Source organism: Cajanus cajan, chromosome 8 (assembly GCF_000230855.2).
Source record: "Cajanus cajan strain Asha chromosome 8, NIPB_CcT2T_4, whole genome shotgun sequence".
Classification (NCBI taxonomy): domain Eukaryota; kingdom Viridiplantae; phylum Streptophyta; class Magnoliopsida; order Fabales; family Fabaceae; genus Cajanus; species Cajanus cajan.
Window position 1 is genome coordinate 27,603,573 of NC_138524.1, and position 24,104 is coordinate 27,627,676.

Below are 24,104 nucleotides of genomic sequence, written 5' to 3' on the forward strand. Positions count from 1 at the left end.
ACCTAAAAAAACTTTATTGTAAAGAATACTTGACTATTAAAACCTAAAGATACTTTGCTGCAAATAATACTTGTTGTTAAAACTTAGAAAGATTTCGTTATCCAAAAAACACTTAATAGTTGCCTAAGAGATACATCAAATAATACTTAGATTGAATTAAAAATATTTTGTAAAAAAATATTCGTATCTTTGCAAAAATAATAAAACTTAATCGAGTTAATCTAATTTTTTTTAACTTCTTATCTAATTTGATTTTTTTATTTTTTTACAATTATTTATAAATTAAAATATTAATATTTTAAATAAATTATTAATAAATAATTTTTTATTATAATATAAATTATTTATAATAAATTTAAAATATAATTTACATATTCAAAAATATATATTTATATAATTTTAAATATAACTTATATATTCAAACATATTTATTTTTATATATAAAATTTTATAGCCAAAAGCAAAAACATAACCTAAATTAAATTAAATTAAGAGAAAATATTTTACCAAGTAGCATGCGTTTGTCCGTGTTCTTTGGCCCCCCAGTGACCAAAACCATACTTCGGTAGACGAAACGCAGCGTTGAGAGCGTCGCCGCGTTGGGAGCGTCAATAGTGGCACCCAAATTCTGCACTGAAGCAAAGTCTCTGTTCATTCGCGTTGCGCACTCTCTGAAGCGTTCGTTTCAATTCCAAAGTTCTCTGAAGGTACTGTTTTTTCTCTCTCTTTTTTCTCACTCTTCAATATTCTTAGGGCGTTCTCAAAGCTTTTCAGTTTTCCACATTTTCTATTCACCGTTTTTTTTTTCCTCTTTCTTTTCGTTCATTCAAATTCGCGAATTCGGTCCTTGTTCGTCCGAGTTTGCGCTCCTTTAGGGTTTAATGTTTGCTCTTAAGGTGTTCGATAAGTGTTTTATTCAAATGCTTTCTGTCCAAATCTCAGTTTCAGAATTTTCGAATTTAGGTTTGTAAATTGAAATAAAGGAGCTGATACTTTAGTTAAATTATTTATTTATTTTGTTGTGAGAATGATATATGTTTGTGGTTTTATTTTTAATAATTAATAGTTAATTAGTCATTTGCGGAATCAGGTCATTGATTTAGTTTAGTGGTTTTTTGTTTGTTAGTGTACTAATGGATGCGGAGTGGTCTGATTCACGATATGATGGTAGAAATGATAAAGATGATTCGCCATTGAGGGAACAATATGATGATGATGGAGCAGATAAATCTAGCAAGCACAGAAGCAAGGATAGGAAGAAGAGTGACAAGGAGCACCGCAGGGAACAGCTGAAGGATGCTTCAAAAGAGGGAAGGGAACGGAAGAAGGAAGATAGGGATGAACGCGAGAAGGACCGGGGCAAAGATAAGGCAAGGGAGAAGGATTATGACAGGGAGAAATACAGGGAGAAGGAACGAGAGAGGGATAGAGATAAGAAGGAGCGGAGTAAGGATAAAGAGCGCGAAAAGGATACGGAGAGAGATAGTGAAAGAGTGCGAGAGAAGGAGAGGGGTAAAGAGAAGAGTAGGGATAGGGATAGGGAAAGGGAAAGGGAGAAAGACAGGGATAAAGCTAAGGAAAGGGAACGGGAGAAGTATAGAGAAAGAGAGAAGGAGAGGGAAAGCTATAGAGATGGGGACAAGGATAAGGGGAAAGATAAAACTAGAGAGAAGGAGAGGGAGACGGATCGAGATAAAGAAAGGACAAGAGATAGAGTGAGCAGAAAGACTCCTCATGAGGAGGATTATGAGCTGAATAATGTTGATGATAAAGTAGACTACCATGACAAGAGAGATGAGGAGGTTGGCAAGCAGGTGAAGGATACAAAGCCTGACGAAGATAATCAAGATAGTCAAACATCTGCACATATTTCATCAACAGAACTTGAAGAACGCATCTTGAAGTAAGTAAATTTATCCTCCTTATATTTGTTTTATTTTCTTTTACTTTTTTAGTATTAACTACTTGACTACTTGGTATGATATAATCACTGAATGCTTGAAAGTTGAGGTTCTTTTATGGAATTATTACTTTGTTGTTAGTATTGCAGTTATGCCTTGGGGTAGTCAAATTGTAATATACGATACATCATGTACTGTGTGCATTGGCCAAATGCACATTATATTGATATGTTGCATAGGATACATAATCTACGTGCTCTTGGTTGTAGTATGTAACATTTGATTCATTATTGCATTTTTAATTTTTTTTTTTAATATTTGTAGTAACTGAACTATATCTACTCTTTCTGTCAGCATCGTATTGATGTAGAATGCCAAAAGGCTTGGGAGTTAATGGGATTAATGATTCTCTTGTGTGTATTATTGGTAGAAAGTAATTGATGGAAGGTTTGTCGAGTGTATGTGTAGGTGAGGAGATTTCGGGAGCCATGACATAGTTCTAAGGTTCAAGTTAATATTTATTGGGTGCTGTAGAAGATAATGAGAATGAAAGAAAACCCTGATTTCACCCTGGCTAGGGTACATTAGGGTCAGCATCACACCTAGGCATTAATTGTACCACAACACCAAGAAGCAATTTTTGCCACAATTAATAATTCCTAATGAATTAAAACTGTTTAAATAGGCCTGCTCTACCTCATCCTACCAGTAATATTCCTAATCGTGAAAAGATGCATACTCTATTACTAACCAAGGTTTAAAAAATCATTCCAATATTCAAATATCATCTGCCAAAAAAGGGTTTTGTTGGGAAACGATTCTGAAACGGAAAGATATTTTGGAGTGAATTTAAGTTGCATGTTTAGCTTGCAACAAAATGGTGTTGCAGCCGTGCAGAGTTCGAAAAATGCTGTGTTGTCTGTTTTTGTCTGGAACAAAAAAGTTTCACCGAAAAAACTATCTCTGTGCTCAACCCTTCAAGAAGCTCTTAACCTTTTTGTTACTGTGATTGAGTGATTTCTTTGATTTTGGAGTTTCATGTGGCTGCTGGCAGCAAGAAGGGTATGGGATTTGAGAGATAACCGGAAAGATGGAAGGAGTTACAGAGAGAAGCTTTTATGCATGGGTGGGGGATATCCATACATAATTGTGTGAGTTATGTGTGGTCAATTGTATGGGGTGTGACTTTGGGAGTTATGTGTGGTCAATTGTGTGGGCTGCGGCTTTGGGAGTTTGGATTGTGTCTGTGAACATGAATTGGGTGTGACCTTTTTGGGCAGGGGATTGCATGGGTAGGGTGGGAATTTTGGAATTGGGAAGATGGGAGTTACATTAGTGTCTGAACTCTGAAATTTACGTGGGAATGGGGGAGTGAAATGGATAATTTAGTGGCAAAATGAAATGTGAGGAAAAAACAATTGAGTGGGTGGGAAAATTTATTTTTTTAGTATGAGAGAATCAAATTTGTTATGTAATAGTGTAATATAGAAACCTTTAATATAATTATGTGTAAGTTGAGCATAAACCTTATGCAACCTTGACTGCAATATAAAACCTTGCCACTAACTCAAGGAAATTTTGGACATGAAAGACCCATTAGCACCTATAGAATAAAATCCTATGTCTAAATACAACCCCAGACCAGGAAAATGAGAATTCCTAAATTGAAAATAATTAAGAGTAATGATGTCAATAACTGTGAATCAGCCAGATCTATGAAATATGACAATCAGTATGTTTTGAAGTTTTCTAGCAGAGGGGAAGGGATAGGAGGGATGGGAATGGTAAGAGACTTACTTCCCATTGTTTGGATGTTTAAGGGAGGAAAAAATCTTGTATTTTTTAAAATGAAGCACCTTTATTTTATAGTTTATTTTTATAACCTTGTTTTTTCATAAGTTACTACTCTCTCTAGCTTTTGAGAAAAACAATGTTGTCTCTTCAGTTTTATTTTAGAAAACATCCGACTATTTTAGAAGATTAAAACATTGTTTTAATTAATTTTCTTAGAGAGCAAACAAATGGCTCTTAAGTAATACACCCTTTCCGTTAGGTGGAAGGAGGAGGAACACATCCCTCTCCCTTTACGTCTTTAAAAGTATACCATACAAGGATTTAAGTAGCATTTTCCCTCCCGTCCCCCTCATTATCTCCCATCTGAAGACTGAACATAGCTTATTGCTCTTTAAATTTGGCCTTCTTTATGCTAATATTTCTGCTCTTAACCTATTGACTTATTTTGATGATCTTTAGGGTTAAAAGTATGAGCCTTTTCTGTTCTGATGATATTCTTTTTTATTTTGGATAGGATGAAAGAAGCAAGGACAAAGAAACAACCTGAAGCTGATTCTGAGATCTCAGCATGGGTTAATAAAAGCCGCAAGCTACAAAAGGAAAGAGTATTGCAACTCTCAAAGATTTTTGAGGAGCAGGTTTCTTTCCCCATTTATCTCATACCTATTATATGTTCTCTAAGATATTGTTTCTCCCAATTTTGATTTGTAATCAATACAACATGATAAAATTTTTCACAGGACAACATTGCAGTAGAGGGAAGCGATGATGAGGATACAACCCAACACACTGGTAAACTTCTTTGTTACTTTTTCCTCCGTTTAATCTATTGCCCAAAGAAATTTACTTTTTGAATAACTATTTTATAGGTAGAGATTTTCAATATAAGCCTATAAGGTTTAGGAATAGTTGGAAACTTTTTTGGGGTTACTAAATGCTATTAACTCGTGACATGCATAATAATATGGAAGTTTATACCGTAGATATAAGTATATACATATCAAATAAAACATTATAGATTCCTATTATTATCCAAAGAGAATCAATTTAAACCTCATGACATATTTTAATTAAAGATAGTTTTCTTGTTAAAATAAAATGAAAAGATCCTTGTAATTACTTTCCTAAGCACAATTACTTTAATATCTTTATTGCGACACCCTCCACCCCATATTACTAACATATGTGAATGATAGTAAGAAGCGGAAGAATTTGAATAAAAAACTTTAATTATAAGATGAAAAGAGTTCGCAAAATGCCTCCTTAGGTAGATGACTCACATTTGTTTCATAAAACTAAATCAAGTTCTAACTTACACTTTTAGAGAAGTTGATATGAGTAAAGAACAATTCAAAATCCCAGTGACAACCAATTCCATTACAAAACTCCATGGATCTAACAAAGGTTCCTAAACAATTAGACAAGTTTAAACATAATACTTCAAAGAACATAGAAAAGAAACCATAAACTCCAACTCCTCAATGTCACATCCTATTTCAGAGCACATTGATAGACACATTAAGGCCTAAGCCTCGTCACCAACATCATCTCCTGCAAAGCATACATAAAGAACAACAAGCAAAACAAGGGGAGTTGGAGATATCTCGGTTTGGCTCCTAGTGTGATATAAGGCCTAGTAGCTACAACTCATACACTTGATGCAATGGGCACGAACTTATCTAGATCTACATGAATGTGGTGTTAGTAAAACTCATGTATGGTTGCATGAAGGCTGATATTCATGTATGGTTGTCCAATTGCTAATACTTATGTGTGGTTGCCCAATGACTAATACTCATGTATGGTTGCTCAAAGGTTAATACTTATGTGCAGTTGTTCGAAGCCTAATACTAGTGTACAATCATAAAACATTTTATGCAAATGATGCATGTCACACACACAAGACTTTGCAACATTTCATATTATAGATTCATCACATACTCATGTCATTCACATACCATATCATCACAATGTCACCCTCGTGTACACTTCAATCAACAAGTCAAATGTCACCTTCATGTACACTTCAATTAATATCAAATACATGTTCATCACAATATTGATATAAACAGGTAACAAATTAGCATATCAAGCTAAATTATGAACAATCATAGTTCTAGTACAATAAGGTACACAACATCTTTCAGTAGCACCTCAATAAACTCACTACAAGATCCTCCATTACTACTACGATTATAAATCATTAACTCAATCACTTTCACACATTATTAATACCAAATGTTATATCCCTAAGCTAACCATCATCAAGTTATATCAAACTCAATTAAAAATTTATTTCATCACATATCAATACCTTAATCATAGTCACTTGGGGATCAACACTAACTAAGCATTTTAATCAATAACTTAACTAGTCTTACACTTTAATTTTGTAGGCATCACTGTCACCAAAACACATCAAGTCGCATATAATTGACTTACATCATAACTTATTCACAATTGTTCTCTCATAATTTCTTTTCTTAATGATTGTATAGGTATCTCAAACTATTCCCAAGATTAAGCACTTAAAGGATAAAACTATCCAATATTACAACTTACAAACTATCTCTTCCTTATGCTTCAACGACATCATGTGGCTAAACACAACATCTAGAGTTATACTTATGATATCATGTTGATCTTAATTTGGTTAGAAAGCTTAGACAATTATTTAAAACTTTTATGTTGACCCCAACAATTGATTTTACCATTTATTATTTTTATAAATTACAAAATTGCAACATTTTAGCCAAATTAGCTACTTAGACAATTATTTATAACTTTTATGTTGACCCCAACAATTGATTTTACCATTTATTATTTTTAAAAATTACAAAACTGCAACATTTTAGCCAAATTAGCTAGCTTGACCTTTGTTCACTATTTTGATCATAACTTGAGTTCTAGACCTCCTTTTTAGGCGATTCCAACACCATTAGAAAGCTAACATCCAAGGCTGCAATTTTTATGAAGACATCAAAAGCTAATTCATTCATTTAAGTCTTCTTACGAGGGTTACAAGGTACATAAGATACTTTTCACGTATAGGACATGAGACTCATTTTCTAACTCACATAACTTGGTCATTTCTTAACATTTTAATGTGACTCTTGAGTCTAAATTGTGGCCCAAATGTCTACTTTCCAATCCAACTCATGAAACTCTATTTGGTTAATCACACAAAGAGAAATCACATAAATACCGAGGTATATTCATATGAAAATTTTGAGATAACAAAACACTACTTTCATTATCAAACAAATTACTATCAACTATTAATTACTTGAATTATGCACCAATTACTTAACCACAATTCATATGCTTCAATCTCTATCCTGCTTTATAGATTCATTGGAACATAAGGGTTTTCACAGATTTACACATATACATTGATAATGGTCATTTGTACGATACAAAGCACAATTCATGTCAATAGGAACAACAAGAAAGCAAAATATTAATGTTCACTCAAAGTGCAAGTAAAATAGGGGGCTCCCAAGGTCCTTGCAGAGCAACAAAACATACAAACTACGGGATTAGGGGTTAATCCTGCTATCCAAAAAATTGCCCCACACCCAAGAGTGAGATAACTCACTCCCCCTACATTGATATATGCTAGACGAAGGACTAGGATTTCTGGGTGGGCTTTGATGGTCTTTATGTTCTCCTCGTGAGTTCCTTGAGTTTAGAGAGAAAGGAGAAAACATGAGATGAAAAACATGAAATTGACAACCTCTCTCTCAAAACCTCCCTTTTTAAAACTCTTAACTAATATTAACTCCTCAAGTTAAAAGGCTAACTCCAGTCACACTTCCCTTCCCTCTTATTTTAATTAAACAAAATACAATTAAACATTATAACTTCACAAGCCTTGTAATAATTACTAAATTATTTTTAAAGCTTATTTTATTTTATAAAACACCTTTTATTAATTTAAAAGCACATTATTATTGTTCTTTTAAAATCCTTATCATTTAATAAAACCCTTTTTAGTTATTTTTCAGAAACATAGTTTTATTTATTTTATCTATTTTCCAAAAACCAGGTTGTAACATTTATGCTAATTATATTCACAATTATGTTAAGGCATTTGATCAATAGATCCTTGAAATTTCATTAAGAGTTTTAATTAGGTCTCTTATTGTTTGAAATCTTTAAATGAAGTCCTTATGGTTTTAAAATTTTATAATTAACTCTGTAAAAGCCAACACTATTAAACTTCTGTTAACTATTGTTGATGTAGTAATGTATATTTGATGTGGCAACCTCTTGCATTTTTCATCCATCCCCATCTTTCCCTTGTCTCTCTTGTTTATTTACATAAGCTTATTTTCCAAAATGCCTTTGTTTTCAAATTCCCAAATACCTTGGGAGAGGAAATGTTTCCTTTAAATCTGGGATAAATAAAGTACCCAAAATTGCTGGGATTGTCAAAGAGAGAATACTTTCAGCTATGTGATTTTCCTTCATTTCATCTCAGGTTTTCTTCAAAATCAACATTTAGATCTTCATATGCTACATTTCTAATAAGGGAATAGGTACAGGATAAAAAATTAGGAAAGTCCATTCTAATTTTGCACAGATGTTATCATTGGACTGATTGATTGACAATAAATCCTCTTTCTTATCTTTTGATTGTTCTTTGTTCTCTCTCTCTCTCTCCCCCCTGCATGAAGTCTCTATTTTTGTTTTTGTTAAACCTTTGGGAAGGAGCATAGATAAAGCTATTTTGTGTAGTGGTAGATTTGTCAGCATGTCTGATGGAACTCAGAAATTCAATTGACTGGATGATCTATTGGTAAAGAAACCTTTTTGGAAGGTTTATTCCAAAAAGAGGTGTAGTGCATAGAAATCTTCCTTTTGGCAGATCTGTAGAAGCAGTTAAGTATTTTAGGATCAGTTATTGGTCATATGGTGTGATGATAGATAGCTATTAGGTTCAGTTGTGTGTTTTTGGGAGCAATTATTTTATGTATGGTCTAATGGTAGACAGTTATTAGGTTTTATAAGAACAGTTATGTAATTTTTGTATATGATATGCCTGGTCTGAAAGTAGGGGGAGTCAGAGTACATTTGGAAGTTCTTTGGACAGGGTTATTCTCTGAAGCAGCTGTTTTAACTCTGGTTTCTGCTATAACTTCTATTAAATTAGTGTGCCAAAATCTCAAATTCCAGTGGTGTTCTATCAATGTTTTTTATTGATCAGCGTGTACCTTTACTCTACCTTGTGCATGTTCTACAAATTATTTGTTTGATCGTTGAAAATTGTGTTGGTAAAATATACTTGTATGTTGGAAATTTGACAGATAACCTGGCGGGGGTGAAAGTTCTTCATGGCCTTGATAAAGTTATGGAAGGCGGTACAGTAGTTCTAACTATTAAAGATCAACCGATACTTGCTGATGGTGATGTTAATGAAGGTACAACTGCCTTGTGCAGCTTTTATATTAAATTTGTAGTCTGTGAGTATCATCTTTGTATGAGTTGTTGTTCTTTACATGGCAGATGTTGATATGCTTGAGAATGTGGAAATTGGAGAACAGAAACGAAGAAACGATGCTTATAAAGCTGCAAAAAAGAAAACTGGCGTATATGATGACAAGTAAGTTGTTCATTACTGTTGTCAATGTGTTATAGGAATAATGTAAATATAAACTAAATGAACTAATGAAATAGAAAGTAACTGTATTAAGCCTGTGCTCTCAATTTCAGGTTCAATGATGACCCCTCCTTGGAGAAGAAAATACTTCCACATTATGATGATCCAGCTGCAGAAGAGGTTTGCTGCTTTGCATTCCAAAAAACAGATGTTGAGTAAGGTAGTTTTTGTGAATGCTTGTACTCATTAAAGTTTTTTATTCAGGGTTTAACTTTGGATGAAAAGGGACGAATCTCAGGTGAAGCTGAGAAGAAACTTGAAGAGGTTAGTTATGTTTTTCTTTTACTTTGTGAAATTATTGAAATATTGTTCCTAGAAAGTAAAGATGAGTTTCCATTTTTCCGTGTTTATGAGCTTTGTGATCAGAATATTGTATCATATCATTGTTTGTGACTGCATTCCTGTTATTCTTTTCCCATTGAAAATTTGTTCCGCTGAATTAAGTTGGTCACATGAATGTCATATGTTCATGTGTTTTTGCTTTTTTTCTTTTTTATTTTCCTGAGGGGTATCTTTTTTCAACTTATTACCAGCTGCGAAGAAGGTTAACAGGTGTTTCTACAAATACCTTTGAAGATCTAACTTCATCTGGAAAGGTATCATCAGATTTCTATACTCATGAAGAAATGCTCAAATTTAAGAAGCCCAAGAAGAAAAAATCCTTGCGAAAGAAAGATAAGCTGGACATCAATGCCCTTGAAGCTGAAGCTGTCTCTTCTGGATTGGGTGTTGGAGATCTTGGTTCTCGGAAAGATATAAGGAGGCAAGCCATCAAAGATGAGCAAGAAAAATTGGAGGCTGAGATGAGAAATAAAGCTTACCAGTCTGCTTATGCTAAAGCAGATGAAGCATCCAAATTGCTACGTCAGGAACAAACTCTCAATGTTAAAACAGAAGAAGATGAAACTCCAGTTTTTGTGGATGATGATGAGGATCTTCGTAAATCCTTAGAGAAAGCAAGAAGATTAGCTCTTAAAAAGCAGAAGGAAGAAGGGGCATCTGGACCTCAAGCAATTGCATTGCTTGCCACTTCAAATCATAATAATGAGACTGATGATCAAAACCCTACAGCTGGAGAGTCACGAGAAAACAAGGTGGTCTTCACAGAGATGGAAGAATTTGTCTGGGGCCTCCACATTGATGAAGGTAATTTTTTTATTTAATTATTTGAGGTTGTCTAATATAATGAAATTTCATACTGCTCGAGTGTAACTGTCCTATTTAAATGTAAAAGTGGATCAGTTTTTTTTCTTCTTCTTCTTCTTCTTTTTTTTTTTTTAAACTTCCATGTGGATTGCTGGAACCCTGTTGTTTCTTTTGGCAAATTCATACTGCTTGAGTGTAGTTTGACTGTCCTGTTATTTGCATGATTTTACGCTTCTATCATGGATGGGTGAGTTTGTCCTTGATCAGAATCATTCTCTGTGTAGGATTGTAAAATCGTTCGTCACACTGGTTCATAAATTGATGGATTCACCGTTTTTTCCAACTTTGCTGGTCACTCTGTTTTTGGGTCTTTTTCTCACATTTTGGGTGTCGTTTTTATTCATTTATTTATTTTTGTTTTGGGCTTCTAAAAACCTAAGCCCGACAAATCCTGGCCTAAACTTCTAAACCCTACACCATCCCAGCCTCCCCCGAAACTGCGGAGATCTTTTTGGAATTTCTGTTGAGAGCTGTACGCTGCGGAGCACTTTTCTTCCATGTCCAAGCCTCCGAGAGTTGGAAGTAATATGACCACAATCCCACTCTGTTATTCTGTTTTTTTTTGCTCTGCCTTAGGTATCTGTTTTGCTCCTGTTGCACTCATTGCAGTTTCTCTTTCCCACTGTACCCACTGCAGTTTCTCTTTCCCACTGTCCAACTTGGTTCTCTTTCTGTTCTGTTCTTTTTTATTGAAGATGTCTTAATTAGAGGTCTAAACTAGGTGTCTTAAGTTAGCTACTGCAGTGCAATATTTTAAGACATTTGGTTGGTCATTTCAATTTTTTGTATGGACTATGGAGTTTTGATATTGACATTATTGTTATGAATCTATAGTTATGAATTTAAGCTTAATTAAGTATTCCATGTGTTATAATGGTTTTATCCCCTCATTTATATTATGTTAGATGCATATATTTAGATTTTATAAATCTTGTAGAATCTTACTCCATGTTACATATGCACGATTTACGATTTTGTGACTCTTTTCCCGGTCTAACTAGAATCTTGATTTTGATTACCTTGGTTCTCTTCTTGATATCTATGTCAATGGTGCAATAATAATTTGAATGCTTGACATTGGCAATGTTTTGTTAGCTTACTGGAAGTGTTGGTCCATAAAGTTTATAATAGGGGAAGCTCATAATTAAATATAACTTGGGTATGTTGCTTTCAACTTTTCAGAAGCACGAAAACCAGAAAGTGAAGATGTTTTCATGCATGATGATGAAGAGGCTAATGTTCCTGATGAAGAAAAGAGTAATGAGGCTGGTGGCTGGACTGAAGTTCAAGAAACTAATACAGATGAACAACCCAATTCAGAAGACAAAGAGGAAATACTTCCTGATGAAACTATCCATGAAGTTGCTGTGGGGAAAGGGCTGTCAGGTGCTTTGAAACTACTTAAAGACCGTGGAACACTGAAAGAAAGCATTGAATGGGGTGGCAGAAACATGGACAAGAAGAAAAGTAAATTGGTTGGTATTGTAGATGATGAAGAAAAGGAAGCACAGAAGAAAAAGGAGATTCGCATCGAGAGGACAGATGAATTTGGGAGAATTGTAAGTCTTCCATGTTCATTACCTTATATTTTAATTTTTTTTATATATAAAACTAAGATCATATTATATTGTTTATGATCACTGCATTAACATTTTTACCTTCAAAAAGAATACTTTAGAAACATTAACCGGGTGAAAATGAAAAAGGGAGAGATATGGGGTGTTTATATGACTTTGAATCTTCTTAAAGATCCCTACATTTACATGGACGCCTCAAAACTTTTTCCTTCTTTAACATCAATACATTATTAGGTTGTGTAGACATGAGGTTTATGAGCTTGATTTGACATTTCTGAGAATTGAACATTTTGTGGAGCACCTAGACTCACATTTGAATAAGGGTAATTGCATTTTGGGTTAGTTCTCATTGTTTTTCCTACAATTTACTTACTGAGCATCATAAGAGAAAGAGAGATGGAGGGAGAAATGGGAAGTGTTGAAGGCAGGGATCACTAAGTAATTAACTAAAAGGATCACAATGTTATTTGGAATAGAGAGAAGATATTAGGTATGTTTGTTAAACTTAAAATAAGTGTTTCTAAATAAGTGCATTTTATAAAACAATTATTTAAGATGCAGATAAGAGTTACTTATTAAAAAGAAGCAGAAAACTGCTTATTTTATAAAAGAAGTTTAGACAAACACAAAAAAAAAGTAATAAGTGCTTATTTTATTTTAAAAAAGTGTTTTTTTTATGAAAAAAAAGTTTAAACAAACTGATCCATTATAACTTGTTTGATCACTTCTTCCTTCCATACTGCAACTTGTAATTTCATGGTGTTCTTCTAATGACACATGTTTATTTCATGGCCCAAAAATTAGTTTCAAGGTGCTTGTCTTGGTGAGAGCAATAGTTACAGTTGTCTTGCAGTTGTCATATGTAAAAACTTCATTTTTGGTACTAAAGTATGTGGGCAGATAGTGTGACTTGTGAGTTCTTGGGGTGGGGTGGGAGGGTCCACTTAATACTTTTCAATTCTCATTGAATTTCATTAATTCAACTGTTTGTTTGAGAGTTCTCAATAATTAAGTCAGGTATACAAAATTTCATATGAACTTAAAAATTATTTGATACTAAATTAGTCAACTTTATTTTAATGATAATACACTTTTCTAAGTATAAGTAAATTTAAGTTATAAGAGTACTGTGAATATTCAATTTATCAAAAAATTGACATGCATGATCATCAAGGTATACATAATTCAAGGTTTGGAGTAATCAAATTCGTATTCTAGAATGGGTTATTAAGTGGACCAAGTTTGCCTGACTTATACATGGTGTAAGTAGATTCCTCTATGTAAAACTATGGTTCATCAATTTTATTTACCTGTCATGATTTCCCCTAATCTTCTATTGTTTTTCATTTTCCTTGTTTGGGTTGATTTAGTTGTGTAATTGTTAGGCCCTGAACGAGTGCTGATTTAATATTGTATATTATGTGAATTACTTAGTTTAACCATCAATCTTTCGAAATTTGAGTTAGCAATTCAGTTGTCAAGGGTATGGTGTATAATTTGATGCCTGCACAAAGAGTTGTATAGATATGCTGTGTTTGATAGCCAGGGTGTGGTGTGCTTTCTTCGAATTGCCAAAAGGGAAGCCGATCTGTATCTGTTATGTATTGTGCTTTGGAGTAGAAGAGTACCACACCATTGTGTCTGAAGATTTGTTTTGCATGCTAGTTATATAGTGTGTTTGGTTCAACTTATTATTGAGAAATAATCATTTTTCGAGCTCTATGTGAGAGCTTTTGAAAAATAAGCAATTATTTTACTAAATTAACTTAATAGTACCAAAGATGAGCATAACGTGCATGTGAGTTTGGGTGCTTAATGATTATAATATTTAATGGTACTTGAAACATGAAATTGACACTATTCCGAATGCATTTTATAATCAGTTTTAATATCATTCATTAAACTTTCAGTTTTTGAACTGTAGTAGTGCATCACTTATCCTTGATTTACTTATTCTTTTGTTGCTTCCAGTTGACTCCTAAGGAAGCCTTTCGAATGATTTCTCACAAGTTCCATGGCAAAGGACCTGGAAAAATGAAGCAAGAAAAGCGTATGAAGCAATATCAAGAAGAACTGAAGATGAAGCAGATGAAGAGTTCAGATACACCATCTCTGTCTGTGGAGAGAATGAGGGAAGCTCAAGCTCGTTTGAAGACACCCTATCTTGTTCTTAGCGGTCATGTTAAACCAGGGTATGTTTTTAACTTTACAGACTAATAATTCCTGAAGTTTTAATTTAAAAACTGTGCATATAATGAAATGAGAAACTAGGAGCGTAGCTCATTTATGATTTGCTGATAAAAGTTATCGTTGCCATGAGAGACATGCTTCTTGAGCTAAAGATTGTTTTCTTTTTCTCCATATTACTTTCTTTTCATTCATGTCTACATTTTGGTGTAAAGATACTTGATGCTTAACATCATTCATGTCTACATCAAATGTTTATGACACCAGATTGTTTACACTAGATCCATATCTCCGACTGTTATCTACAATAAGAGGCTGGCTATTGGACATAACTTGGTTCTTAAATTGTATTGACCACTGATTTCTTGTATCTACCATGTGTCATGATGGGATTGCCAGTCCATTTCATTCACATCTTATTATTGTTTTTTCCCCTATGATATTATGCCAGTAAAATTAAAAGCTTTTGTACTGGATTGTGCAAAGTCTTTGCAAATATCAAGAGTTAATATAGCAAGCATGGTTCTGAGTATTTTCTTCTGTCTCCTCGTATTTCCTCGTTTGTTGATATACCAACGTATATGACTGTGTATGTTCTTTAATTGGCAGACAAACTAGTGACCCAAAAAGTGGTTTTGCTACTGTTGAGAAGGATCTTCCTGGGGGCTTGACACCTATGCTTGGTGATCGAAAGGTAATTTATGGTGTGTTTAGATAACCCTTTAATAAAAGCACATGTCTCTGTTGTTAAGATCTTATTTTTATTTTCTTTCAGGTAGAGCATTTTCTGGGAATCAAGAGGAAAGCTGAACCATCGAGCTCTGATACCCCAAAAAAGCCAAAATCTTAGAAGAGAGACTAATATCCCTGTAAGCTAAGAAGTTTGACCCAGTGCTCATCTACTCTGTTGCTGACAACAGATAATTTGCAGCAGAATTTGTGGTGTTCAAATTTCGTTGTTAAAACTAGATTTCCTTGGAAGATGTAAGTCGGTAGAAATTTAAAATTTTAATTACTGGCACTGGCAACCTAACACCGCCAGTGGTTATATTTTTCCGACCATTTCATGCGTCCCAGAATTCGGGATTCCTTTTTGTACAAATAAGAGTTTATTTTCATTGTATTAAGTAAACATTTGGATTGTGGTTTTCTCGTAGGATACGCTAGTGGCATCACAAGCATGTTCCTCACCTAACGAACAATTACCAAATGATTGATTTTGCTAATCCTGGATCCATGTTAGCTCGTTCTTCAGTATTTATTTGAGTTCACCGAGTATTTCTGTATTTAATGGGTTTTAACCTTGACTTTGTAAAAAAATACTCGTGCATCATGACTAGTGTTTTGACCTGGTGCAATTTATTTTGAATGAAGGGGTCAAGGAGTTGGTAAGTAAATGTACAGTCGGGTCCAGGAGAAATAATTATCCGAACTGGTATTTCTGTTCACTAAAGTAAATTAGTTTAATTCGTATGAAAAGATTTTTATGCTTTGTTTGGGGAGAGGAGGGAAAAGGGAAAGAAAAGGTGAGAAATTATTTGATGAAAAATTGGTAAGAAATACAGTGAAATTTGTAAGTATTTAATAAAGTAGAATTAAGTGTGAAATAAAAAGAAATTGATATTTTTAAATTATACTTAATAATTAATATAGTTTAATATTTTGGAAAAATAAATTATTTAATTAAATGTGTAAATCATTTTGAAATTTACTATTAAATTTTTAAAACACAAGTATATTTTGGTCTCGCAAACGTCGTTCTGTTTTAGTCTTTATAAATTTTTGTTACTTTTATAACCTTGACATTTTATTAGGTTTGTCTTTAAATTTTGGCCACTAAATTTATATTAGTTTAGTACTTAAATTTATATTTTAGTCTGCAAAGAAATATTTATTATATATAATTTAAAATTATAATAAATTATATATAAAAATAAATATTATATTTGAATATATAAATTATATTTAAATTGGTATATATAAATATTTTTAAACACAAATTATATTTTAGATTTATGAAAAATAATTTGTATTGTAAAAAGATATTTTTATTAATTAATAATTTATTTTAAATAATTAATATTTAATTTATAAATAATTATGACAAATAAAAATTGAATTATATAAGAAATTAAAATTTTTTTACAAATACTTTTATTGAAGAAAAACTTTAAAAACATAGATGTTTGTATTTAATATATAATGGTCTATAGTAAACAAGATATAAAATATTAATTAATATGATTAAAGTAACAATAAATTAAGATAATTAGATTATTTTTATGTGTATAATTTAATTAAATAATTTATTTATTATTTTATATAAATAAAAATAATTACGCATGATTTTATTTTATAATTTATTTTCAGTTTTTAATATATCATGAATTGTAACTTTTATTTTTAATTTTTTTTTATATTATTCTTACTTTTCAATCTACTAATTTACTTTTAGACTTTATATTTTTCTTAAAATTAGAATTTACTTAAAGACTTATAATTTATTTTTAATATATTACTTTTATATTTAGAGTATAAATTACTACTTGAAAGATATATAAAAAAATAAGCAAATTATATTGCAATTAATTAAAATTAATAAGTTGAGATTTAAAATCAACTTAAAAATGTATTATAAGCGACTTTAAAAAGTAAAATACTAGAAAAACTAATAAGTTAATAAAAATAATAAAATTAATGTAAAAAAATTACTATACATAATATATTAAAAATAAAAATAAATTATAAAATAAAAAATATATAATTACCGTGTTATATAAATTATTTAATTAAACTATGCACGTAAAAATAATTTAATTATTTTAATTTAAAATATTATTCTTTACCTTAATTAATATAATATATTTTGTTACTTATTTTAACACTAAATTAATTAAAATTAGTTATACAAACTAAAAAAAAACATTAAAAACATGTTAAAATCTAAAAATGACAATACTCTTTAGAAAGACTTAAAAAACCATAGAGAACAAATTTATCTGTAAGTTAATTTTAAATTATATAATGTAAAACTAATTAATTAAATTCAAATACATTATTAAAAAATATCCTTAAAAAATAATCAGAATATCTTTATCGTATACTATAAAACTTTACAAAACAGCTCTGAAGGTGAGAGACGCAGAACCCCTGGCCGCCCTTCTGTCCGCTGCTGCCACCCGGAAACGGTCCCCGCCGCCGCTTTTCTGCCCACACTCCGCCACTGCGGCCGTCCCTCCGCCGCTTCTCTGTCCGCATTCCGCCACAACAGCAGCCTCTCTGCGTTCTTTACGATGGTTACCGACGGAACCAAAAAGGCTCAAGTTTCAGTGCCTCGAAAAATCAACGTGCAGAAATATGCTGAATCCCGTGCCCTAGAGCTTCAGAGTCTTCAATCTATCATAGAGAATAGAGTAAACAATGATTATAGGTCTCAAAGGAACAAGAGAAGAAGAACAACTGCATTTGATAACCAAATTGCGAGAAAGGGAAGCAGAAGAAAGAGGCAGAAACTTGGAATAGTCGATAAAGCCAATGCTGAATTAGGCTTGGAGAAGGATCAACTAAAGAAGCTTCCTCGGCGTGTTCGTCGGAGACTTGAACTGAGGAAAAACCCAGAGAATGGTTTTTGCACTTCTGGGGATGGAACCAAGAGGCTTAGAACTCATATTTGGCATGCAAAGCGGTTCACTATGACCAAGCTTTGGGGTTACTACCTTCCTTTGTGTCTTCAAGGAAGGTAGGTCTTTTTTGGGTTAAAAGAAAATTGACTTAAATATTTTTTTACTCTCTTAGCCTCGAATTTAAAATCGTTATTTTTAGTCATATAATTTTTTAAATTCTTGTTTTAATCTGATAAATAATATAATAATATATTTGAAAGTAATAAATTGGAATAGTTATGCAACATCTTTTGAGTTTTAATATGTTATTTTTATTAACAGAAATACTAATACAGATATTTTATATGATAGTATTTGACAAATTTCCTAACAAACTTTGAGTATAAAGACTAACATGAAAGTTTTTGAAATTATAGAGACTAAAAATACTAGTTTTAAATTTGAGAGACTAAAAATATAATTAAATTTTGAAAATTTTATGTTGGTGTTGAAGCTAATTAATTTTATTTTGTAGGGTTGTTTGATACTTTGATTTTGTTGGGATGTGTTTGAATTGTATTTTGGAAACCCGATGCAAAAAATGTTAGATTGTTTTAACATACCTTGGGAACACTAACAAGGATTGTGCATGTGGTTATGCAGAGGGAAAGGTTCAAGGGCACTCTTGAAGAGGCTCAAACAAGGGGTGCTTGTACATGATGCAAGCTATTATATTGCTATCCAATTGGAGGGTCTAGAGGTAGTTGATTTTAGTTTTAGCTTTTCTGTTGGAAATTTTTTCTTTATTGTTGTTATACATCCGAGTCTAAAAGACTCACTAAAATGTTGTTTTGGTTGAAGCATGTTGAAATGCATGCACCAAATAATTATTGCGGGCTCTCAGCCCCAAAAGGCGATGGTTTAGTTTTGTTTGTTTTATTTAAGGTTGACTCTTGAATACAGGATTCATTAATGTCAGTACTAAGAATGGTATTGGAGCCTTCTTCGGCAAAAACAACACATTCTGGAAATCATGATGACTCTGTTCTTTCCAGTGTAACCCATGGAAGTGCAATGGTAGGTGACCTGCTGTTGACTCCAGTAACTGCCAGGTTGGTTTGGTTAAACTAAATTAATTTTTGTTTCTTGACAGCTGCATCGAGTTGGAGCACCGGTTTCTCAGCCAATTGCTCCTGTGACCTATATATGGCGACCAACTTCCCAACAAAATATGAGTACAGAGCTAGATGGAAGAAATCATCATACTTCTTTTGGACAACATGATATTGGTAATGATTCAGACAAACTTGATGTTGAATTATGTGAAAATTCAAACAAAATGAAGCATGATTGTTCATTTAGACACCTTTGGGTGTGGATACATGCTTCTGCCTTTGAAGAAGGATATGATAGTCTTAAAATCGCTTGCCAGAAAGAGGTTCACTCTCTTCCTTAGCTTCTTACATGGACTTTCCAATTATATTTTGTTTCTTTCATTGTCTTTTTCATAGTTTGGGTTTTAAACCCAAAATCAAGTGTCTGAGATATCTGATAGAAAGGACTGAGAAAAGAGAATTGTGTCATTATCAAAAGTACAAAAAAGAGGGTTCTGCTTCCAAATGAAACTAATGTTCCGTTCCCAATGCTTTCCATGCAGACTGAGTGGTTTTATACTTCCTTTCTATTTAAGCTAGCCACCTAATTAATTCAGTAACTAACTACTGTTAACCAACACTAATTAATTCTATAACTACTCTAGGTTTATGCTGCAAATAATATGATTTTACTGTGCTGTTCTCTGCTGTCATTGTCCATTTGAGAGGCTTTCATGTCAGTAGCACATTTCAATTCCACAGTGAATGAGCATGGTTGGGTGGTGGGACCTAATATGGATTTATATCTGAGCTGACAGTTTATAATGATTCAGAGTCTCAGACGATCTTAGACCCTTCTGTCTCACTAGCTTGTTATTATTTCTTTAAAGCTGTAACTTAATATGAAAAGGTTTCTGTCTGAAATCATGATTAGTATTAATCCTGTTAGAAGATTGCTTACAAGTAAAGGTTTAAAAAAAATGTTATTTTTGAGATAAAATATCTTGTCAGATGAATCACTGTTAGAGCCCAAGATGAGATAAGAGGCCCAAGAGAGCAATTGGACCCACAGAGGGTGTATAGGCCCACGATCACGAAAGTCTACCAGGAGGAATAGAAGAGTTAGTGGCTGAGTTGGCAGAGAAACAGGAATAAGGAGGGGAATCACGTGACATTGGAGAGGTTATGGTTATTAGTAGGATGGAGTGCCAAGTAGTGGAGGGAGGATGATTTTCTGTTATTTTGTTATGGGTAGAGAGAGCAGTAGTTCTCTACAGGAGCTGTGCTCTGTGGCAGCAGGGATATGTTCTTTCTGTAAACTCATTTCTCACTAATTAATGTTCAGTGATTTTTACTCTCTTTATTACTGTTTAATTGATTATATTGCTGCTGGGTGGATGTCGGTTTGTATCAATCACTAATTTGGTTGGTGTTGCTTGGCTAAGGTTTTAATTTCCTTGCTGAAGTTGAAGAACATAGAATTTTAGACTATTTATAAACTCACTCACAATATTTTCTTTATTTTGTTCAGATGGAGAAGAGTGGCATCTCAATTAATTGCTTTTCTCTTGAGGGCCAACTCGCAAAATTAGAATTAATTGGATCAGGGACATTTCAACTTCTTCAAAAGATATTGCATCCTGTTGGAGGGTTTGTTATCTAAATTAGACCAAACATTTCCTTTTTTTATTATTTTTTAACATTAATGATCGAAAATGGCTTATTTTTCTTCTCTAAATTACAGTGTTTCAGAGAATCATTGGCAATTAAAGAAGCATGTGGCCATGGAAGAAGACTCTGTTTCTCAGAATAGAAATTCAACCATACTGAAAAATGAGGATCATTTTTCTTCTGGTGCTATGTTATCCCTTCATGTCAAGGATCCTCGAGAATTTCCATGTAACAATAATGTTCCTGTGGAGCCCATTTCAACTAAGTCTTCATGTGATGCACAAGAAACTACATACAAAGAGCTTGCTGAATTGGAAGGAATATTGGAAGAGAATAAAGATTTATCTTCATTGTCACAGGCAAAACTTGAAGACAGCCAGTCTAATATTGATGATCTATGGTATGCTACCACCAGAGGGTTGATGCCCCCAGTGGAAGACAGTGTCCTTTCCAAGGAGAAACACCATGCACGTATGGTTAATTTCTGCCTTGATGATATAGATTCTGGAGAGTCCAACTCTTCAACTAAGGTGCAGTGCTCGAGATCTTGCCCTATTCTTCTTTTAAAAAATGATATGAAGGAATTAAATATAGGGTAATTTCTTTAATCTATTTTCCCTTTTAATTTGTTTGAAATTACTGATGTTTATGAACATCTATCTAGTACTATTGCATTGCTTGTATTCTTGAAAAACAAATGATAGGTAATTGTGATCACTTGCTTAAGATATACAAGGTCAATAAAATGACTAGCATATCAAAATTTAAGTTTTAATGACCTTCTGAGATTGAACATGATATCTTGCAATGCATGGAGTATTTGTGTCAAAATCTTCTTTATTATTTACTATTATATAAATACAATAAATTCTTTGATTGTCTTCTAGATGGTCTGTTATACTTCCCTTAAGTTGGGTCAAAGCCTTCTGGATTCCACTCATCTCTAATGGTGCACATGCAATAGGTTTGCAAGAGAAGCACTGGATTGCATGTGAAGTAAGTATTTGCACCCCCTACTGCATATAAAATGCAACTTTCCTGTTTTATTTAAAGTAACTAATAAATTTTGCTTGGAAACTTTTACTCTTCATTCAGATGGGACTGCCATTTTTCCCTTCAGATTTCCCAGATTGTAATGCATACTCTTGCTACATGGAAGATAAAGCTGATGCATTTAATCGTAAAGCTGAACTTCGTCCTCCTTCCGTAAGGCCTTTGAGAGTTCCCATCCCGCCTCCATGGAGTATTGTTCGCATTACTTTTGACAAAGTGATTGGTGCAATGGAGACTCCTGATCTTTCAACTAGGGAAGATCTAACCAATGCTAATGCATTACCAAACCCTTGCTCTAGAAGCTTAAAAATTTCGAAATGTGACTCTGGGAATAATTCATTTGGTGGAACTCTAGTGAGGACAGGTTGTATGCTGGCTACTTTCCTCAATGAAACTAAAACTGGACAATTGTTATTGTTTCCTTTTGCAGCAGATAAGAATGCTAGAATCTCTAAGTTTATTAATGGCGAACTAAAGCTTGATCCAAGGCATAGATGTGCTGACATTTCTGACCATAAGCTTTGCTTTCTAAGAGTTCATCTTCGTCCATTCAAAGAAGGATGTTTTGAAGAGGGTGCTGTTATTTGTGCACCTTATCCATCTGATATATCTTTATGGACTTCAAGGTAATTAACATTGAAATTATGAATATTTTATTATTAATAATAATTTTTTCTCTTGTTTGCTCTGGTCCTTTTTTCTCATAAATTTTATTGTTGATTTGGCCAACACCTATGTTTTATTGGCTTATAGGGTAACAGAACATGATGTGCAAGTGTTTTTTCGTAGGGGTTATTTTTTTGTGAAGTTTTCAATTAATTGTATGCTAGAATGTAGGGAAGGATAACAGCTAACAAAATATTGGTTTTCTTCTATTCCTTTTCACGGTTCATGCAATTTAGGTGGAATCTTACAAATATTTTATACATTGTACAATACCCCTTTAGGTACAATATAAAAATGAAGTGATGGATAATGCTCTCGTTGCTTGGAACAGTTATTAAAATTTAGAACTATAATGCAGAATAATATGAATCTCTTAAATATAAGTATATATGTTGTGTATGTTGTTTGCAGTTCTGAGAAAAGTGAAGAGGGACTTCAAATGTCTCAGTCTGCTATGCAATTATACTTCGAAGAACATTCCTCTGGTATATGGGGAATGCAGATACCAGATGATTCAATTGCTAGCAAGTCTCACCGGTGGCCTATTGGCTTTGTGACAACAGCGTCTGTTCAAGGAAGGTTGTGAAATCTAATCCATTTTTTACTTTAATCCACTAGTCTATGCAAAATATGTACAAGAACATATAAATGTCTAATTGTAGAGTATCTTACCGAGTGCAATGTTATTGCAGCAAGAGTCTAGTAGCAGAAGGATTTTGTGAGGCTGTTTTACTAGCTCATTTAAGAGAGGAACAGTGGAAGGAGATGCCTATGAAGCAGAGGAGGAGGGAAATATATGTACTTGTCAGGAATTTAAGATCTACAGCATATAGACTTGCTCTTGCCTCTATTGTTCTTGAATATCAGGAAAATGACACTGGGTTTTTGTAAAATGTTTTTATGCTGAAGTTAAAACTAAGCAACTTTTATTGCCACACGCGGAGTCAACTAAGCAAAATTTTCCTTTCCAATATAAGAGGAAAGCCACCGGAAAGAAGAAAATACCTTACTGTTTTATGTATCTTATTTTACGATCAAAACATTTAAAATTATCCATACTAGTACCTACTCTGCATTTGAGCCCTGTACTTATTCGTTAATTTTAGTAAATGTTACTTATGTCATTTTGAAAGGCTTATGGCTTGGGTTTAATCTAAATGCGGGCTTATTTCTGTTTTCTTATGGATCTTTGTAAATTTTTCTGTTGGTCTAAAATCATGCTAAATTATAATTGCTGATGTTAGCCAACCATTGGAGCTGGCATAAATACTAACAAGGTTGAATTATTATGGATGTTTTTTTAGTCAGTGAATTCTTGCAGATATCTCACATGTTAATTGCATCTGTTATTGCTATTAATATAGTTGTGTTGGCTACTATACTTATGATAAATTTAATGTTGATAAATGATTACATTAATATTTTATGGAATAATGTTTTCCTGCGTTGAAGCAAAAGAATTTTACCAACTACAGAACAATGTTGTAAGGATTAGAATTTTCAAGTACTTATATTGTGACCTCTACCTTTTTCGAGTCTCCATGATATTGGTATCCTTGAGGGCTTCCCGAATAACAAATGCAGTTATATGTTTGTTATTAATACCTCTACTGCAGTTAAATGTTTGTTATTGAGTTCGGAGCAAATGGTTTGGGATTCAATTTGAGTTTGTGTTTTCTCTAACGTGGGTT

At 32.9% G+C, this 24,104-nt stretch overlaps 2 protein-coding genes across 3 annotated transcripts; both read left to right on the forward strand.

The window, feature by feature from the left end:
- Positions 1–517: 517 nt before the first annotated feature.
- On the forward strand, positions 518–15,724 carry DOT2 (SART-1 family). Of its 2 annotated transcripts, XR_002240863.3 has the most exons (14): positions 518–707; positions 1,127–1,903; positions 4,210–4,333; positions 4,436–4,487; positions 9,005–9,118; positions 9,204–9,300; positions 9,411–9,477; positions 9,562–9,621; positions 9,891–10,503; positions 11,746–12,122; positions 14,112–14,332; positions 14,937–15,021; positions 15,103–15,311; positions 15,485–15,724. XR_002240863.3 is itself a non-coding variant. In XM_020375552.3 (13 exons), the coding sequence occupies exons 2-13, from the start codon at positions 1,134–1,136 to the stop codon at positions 15,175–15,177; spliced, it is 2,655 nt and encodes an 884-aa protein (XP_020231141.2). In that variant the 5' UTR covers positions 518–707; positions 1,127–1,133; the 3' UTR covers positions 15,178–15,483. The 2 variants fall into 2 exon arrangements, 1 of the variants encoding a protein (XP_020231141.2); XM_020375552.3 differs by lacking the exon at positions 15,485–15,724 and having other exon boundaries at positions 15,103–15,483.
- Positions 15,725–17,440: 1,716 nt separating this feature from the next.
- Positions 17,441–23,545, forward strand: POP1 (ribonuclease Ps). Its single transcript, XM_020375549.2, has 10 exons — positions 17,441–18,066; positions 18,593–18,689; positions 18,893–19,006; positions 19,083–19,367; positions 20,555–20,673; positions 20,768–21,289; positions 21,582–21,690; positions 21,790–22,373; positions 22,825–22,992; positions 23,106–23,545. Exons 1-10 carry the CDS (start codon positions 17,621–17,623, stop codon positions 23,302–23,304), a joined length of 2,643 nt encoding a protein of 880 aa, XP_020231138.2. The 5' UTR covers positions 17,441–17,620; the 3' UTR covers positions 23,305–23,545.
- The last annotated feature ends 559 nt before the right edge of the window (positions 23,546–24,104 follow it).

What these genes read in the sequence shown, in the direction of transcription:
- DOT2 (XM_020375552.3), top strand. Translation starts at nt 1,134, where the DNA reads ATGGATGCGGAGTGGTCTGATTCACGATATGATGGTAGAAATGATAAA. An exon ending in ATGATCCAGCTGCAGAAGAG is followed by an intron (nt 9,478 to 9,561) that starts GTTTGCTGCTTT and finishes TTTTTTATTCAG; the next exon opens with GGTTTAACTTTGGATGAAAA. An exon ending in GGGCCTCCACATTGATGAAG is followed by an intron (nt 10,504 to 11,745) that starts GTAATTTTTTTA and finishes TCAACTTTTCAG; the next exon opens with AAGCACGAAAACCAGAAAGT.
- POP1 (XM_020375549.2), top strand. Translation starts at nt 17,621, where the DNA reads ATGGTTACCGACGGAACCAAAAAGGCTCAAGTTTCAGTGCCTCGAAAA. An exon ending in CCTTTGTGTCTTCAAGGAAG is followed by an intron (nt 18,067 to 18,592) that starts GTAGGTCTTTTT and finishes GTGGTTATGCAG; the next exon opens with AGGGAAAGGTTCAAGGGCAC. An exon ending in ATATCTTTATGGACTTCAAG is followed by an intron (nt 22,374 to 22,824) that starts GTAATTAACATT and finishes TGTTGTTTGCAG; the next exon opens with TTCTGAGAAAAGTGAAGAGG.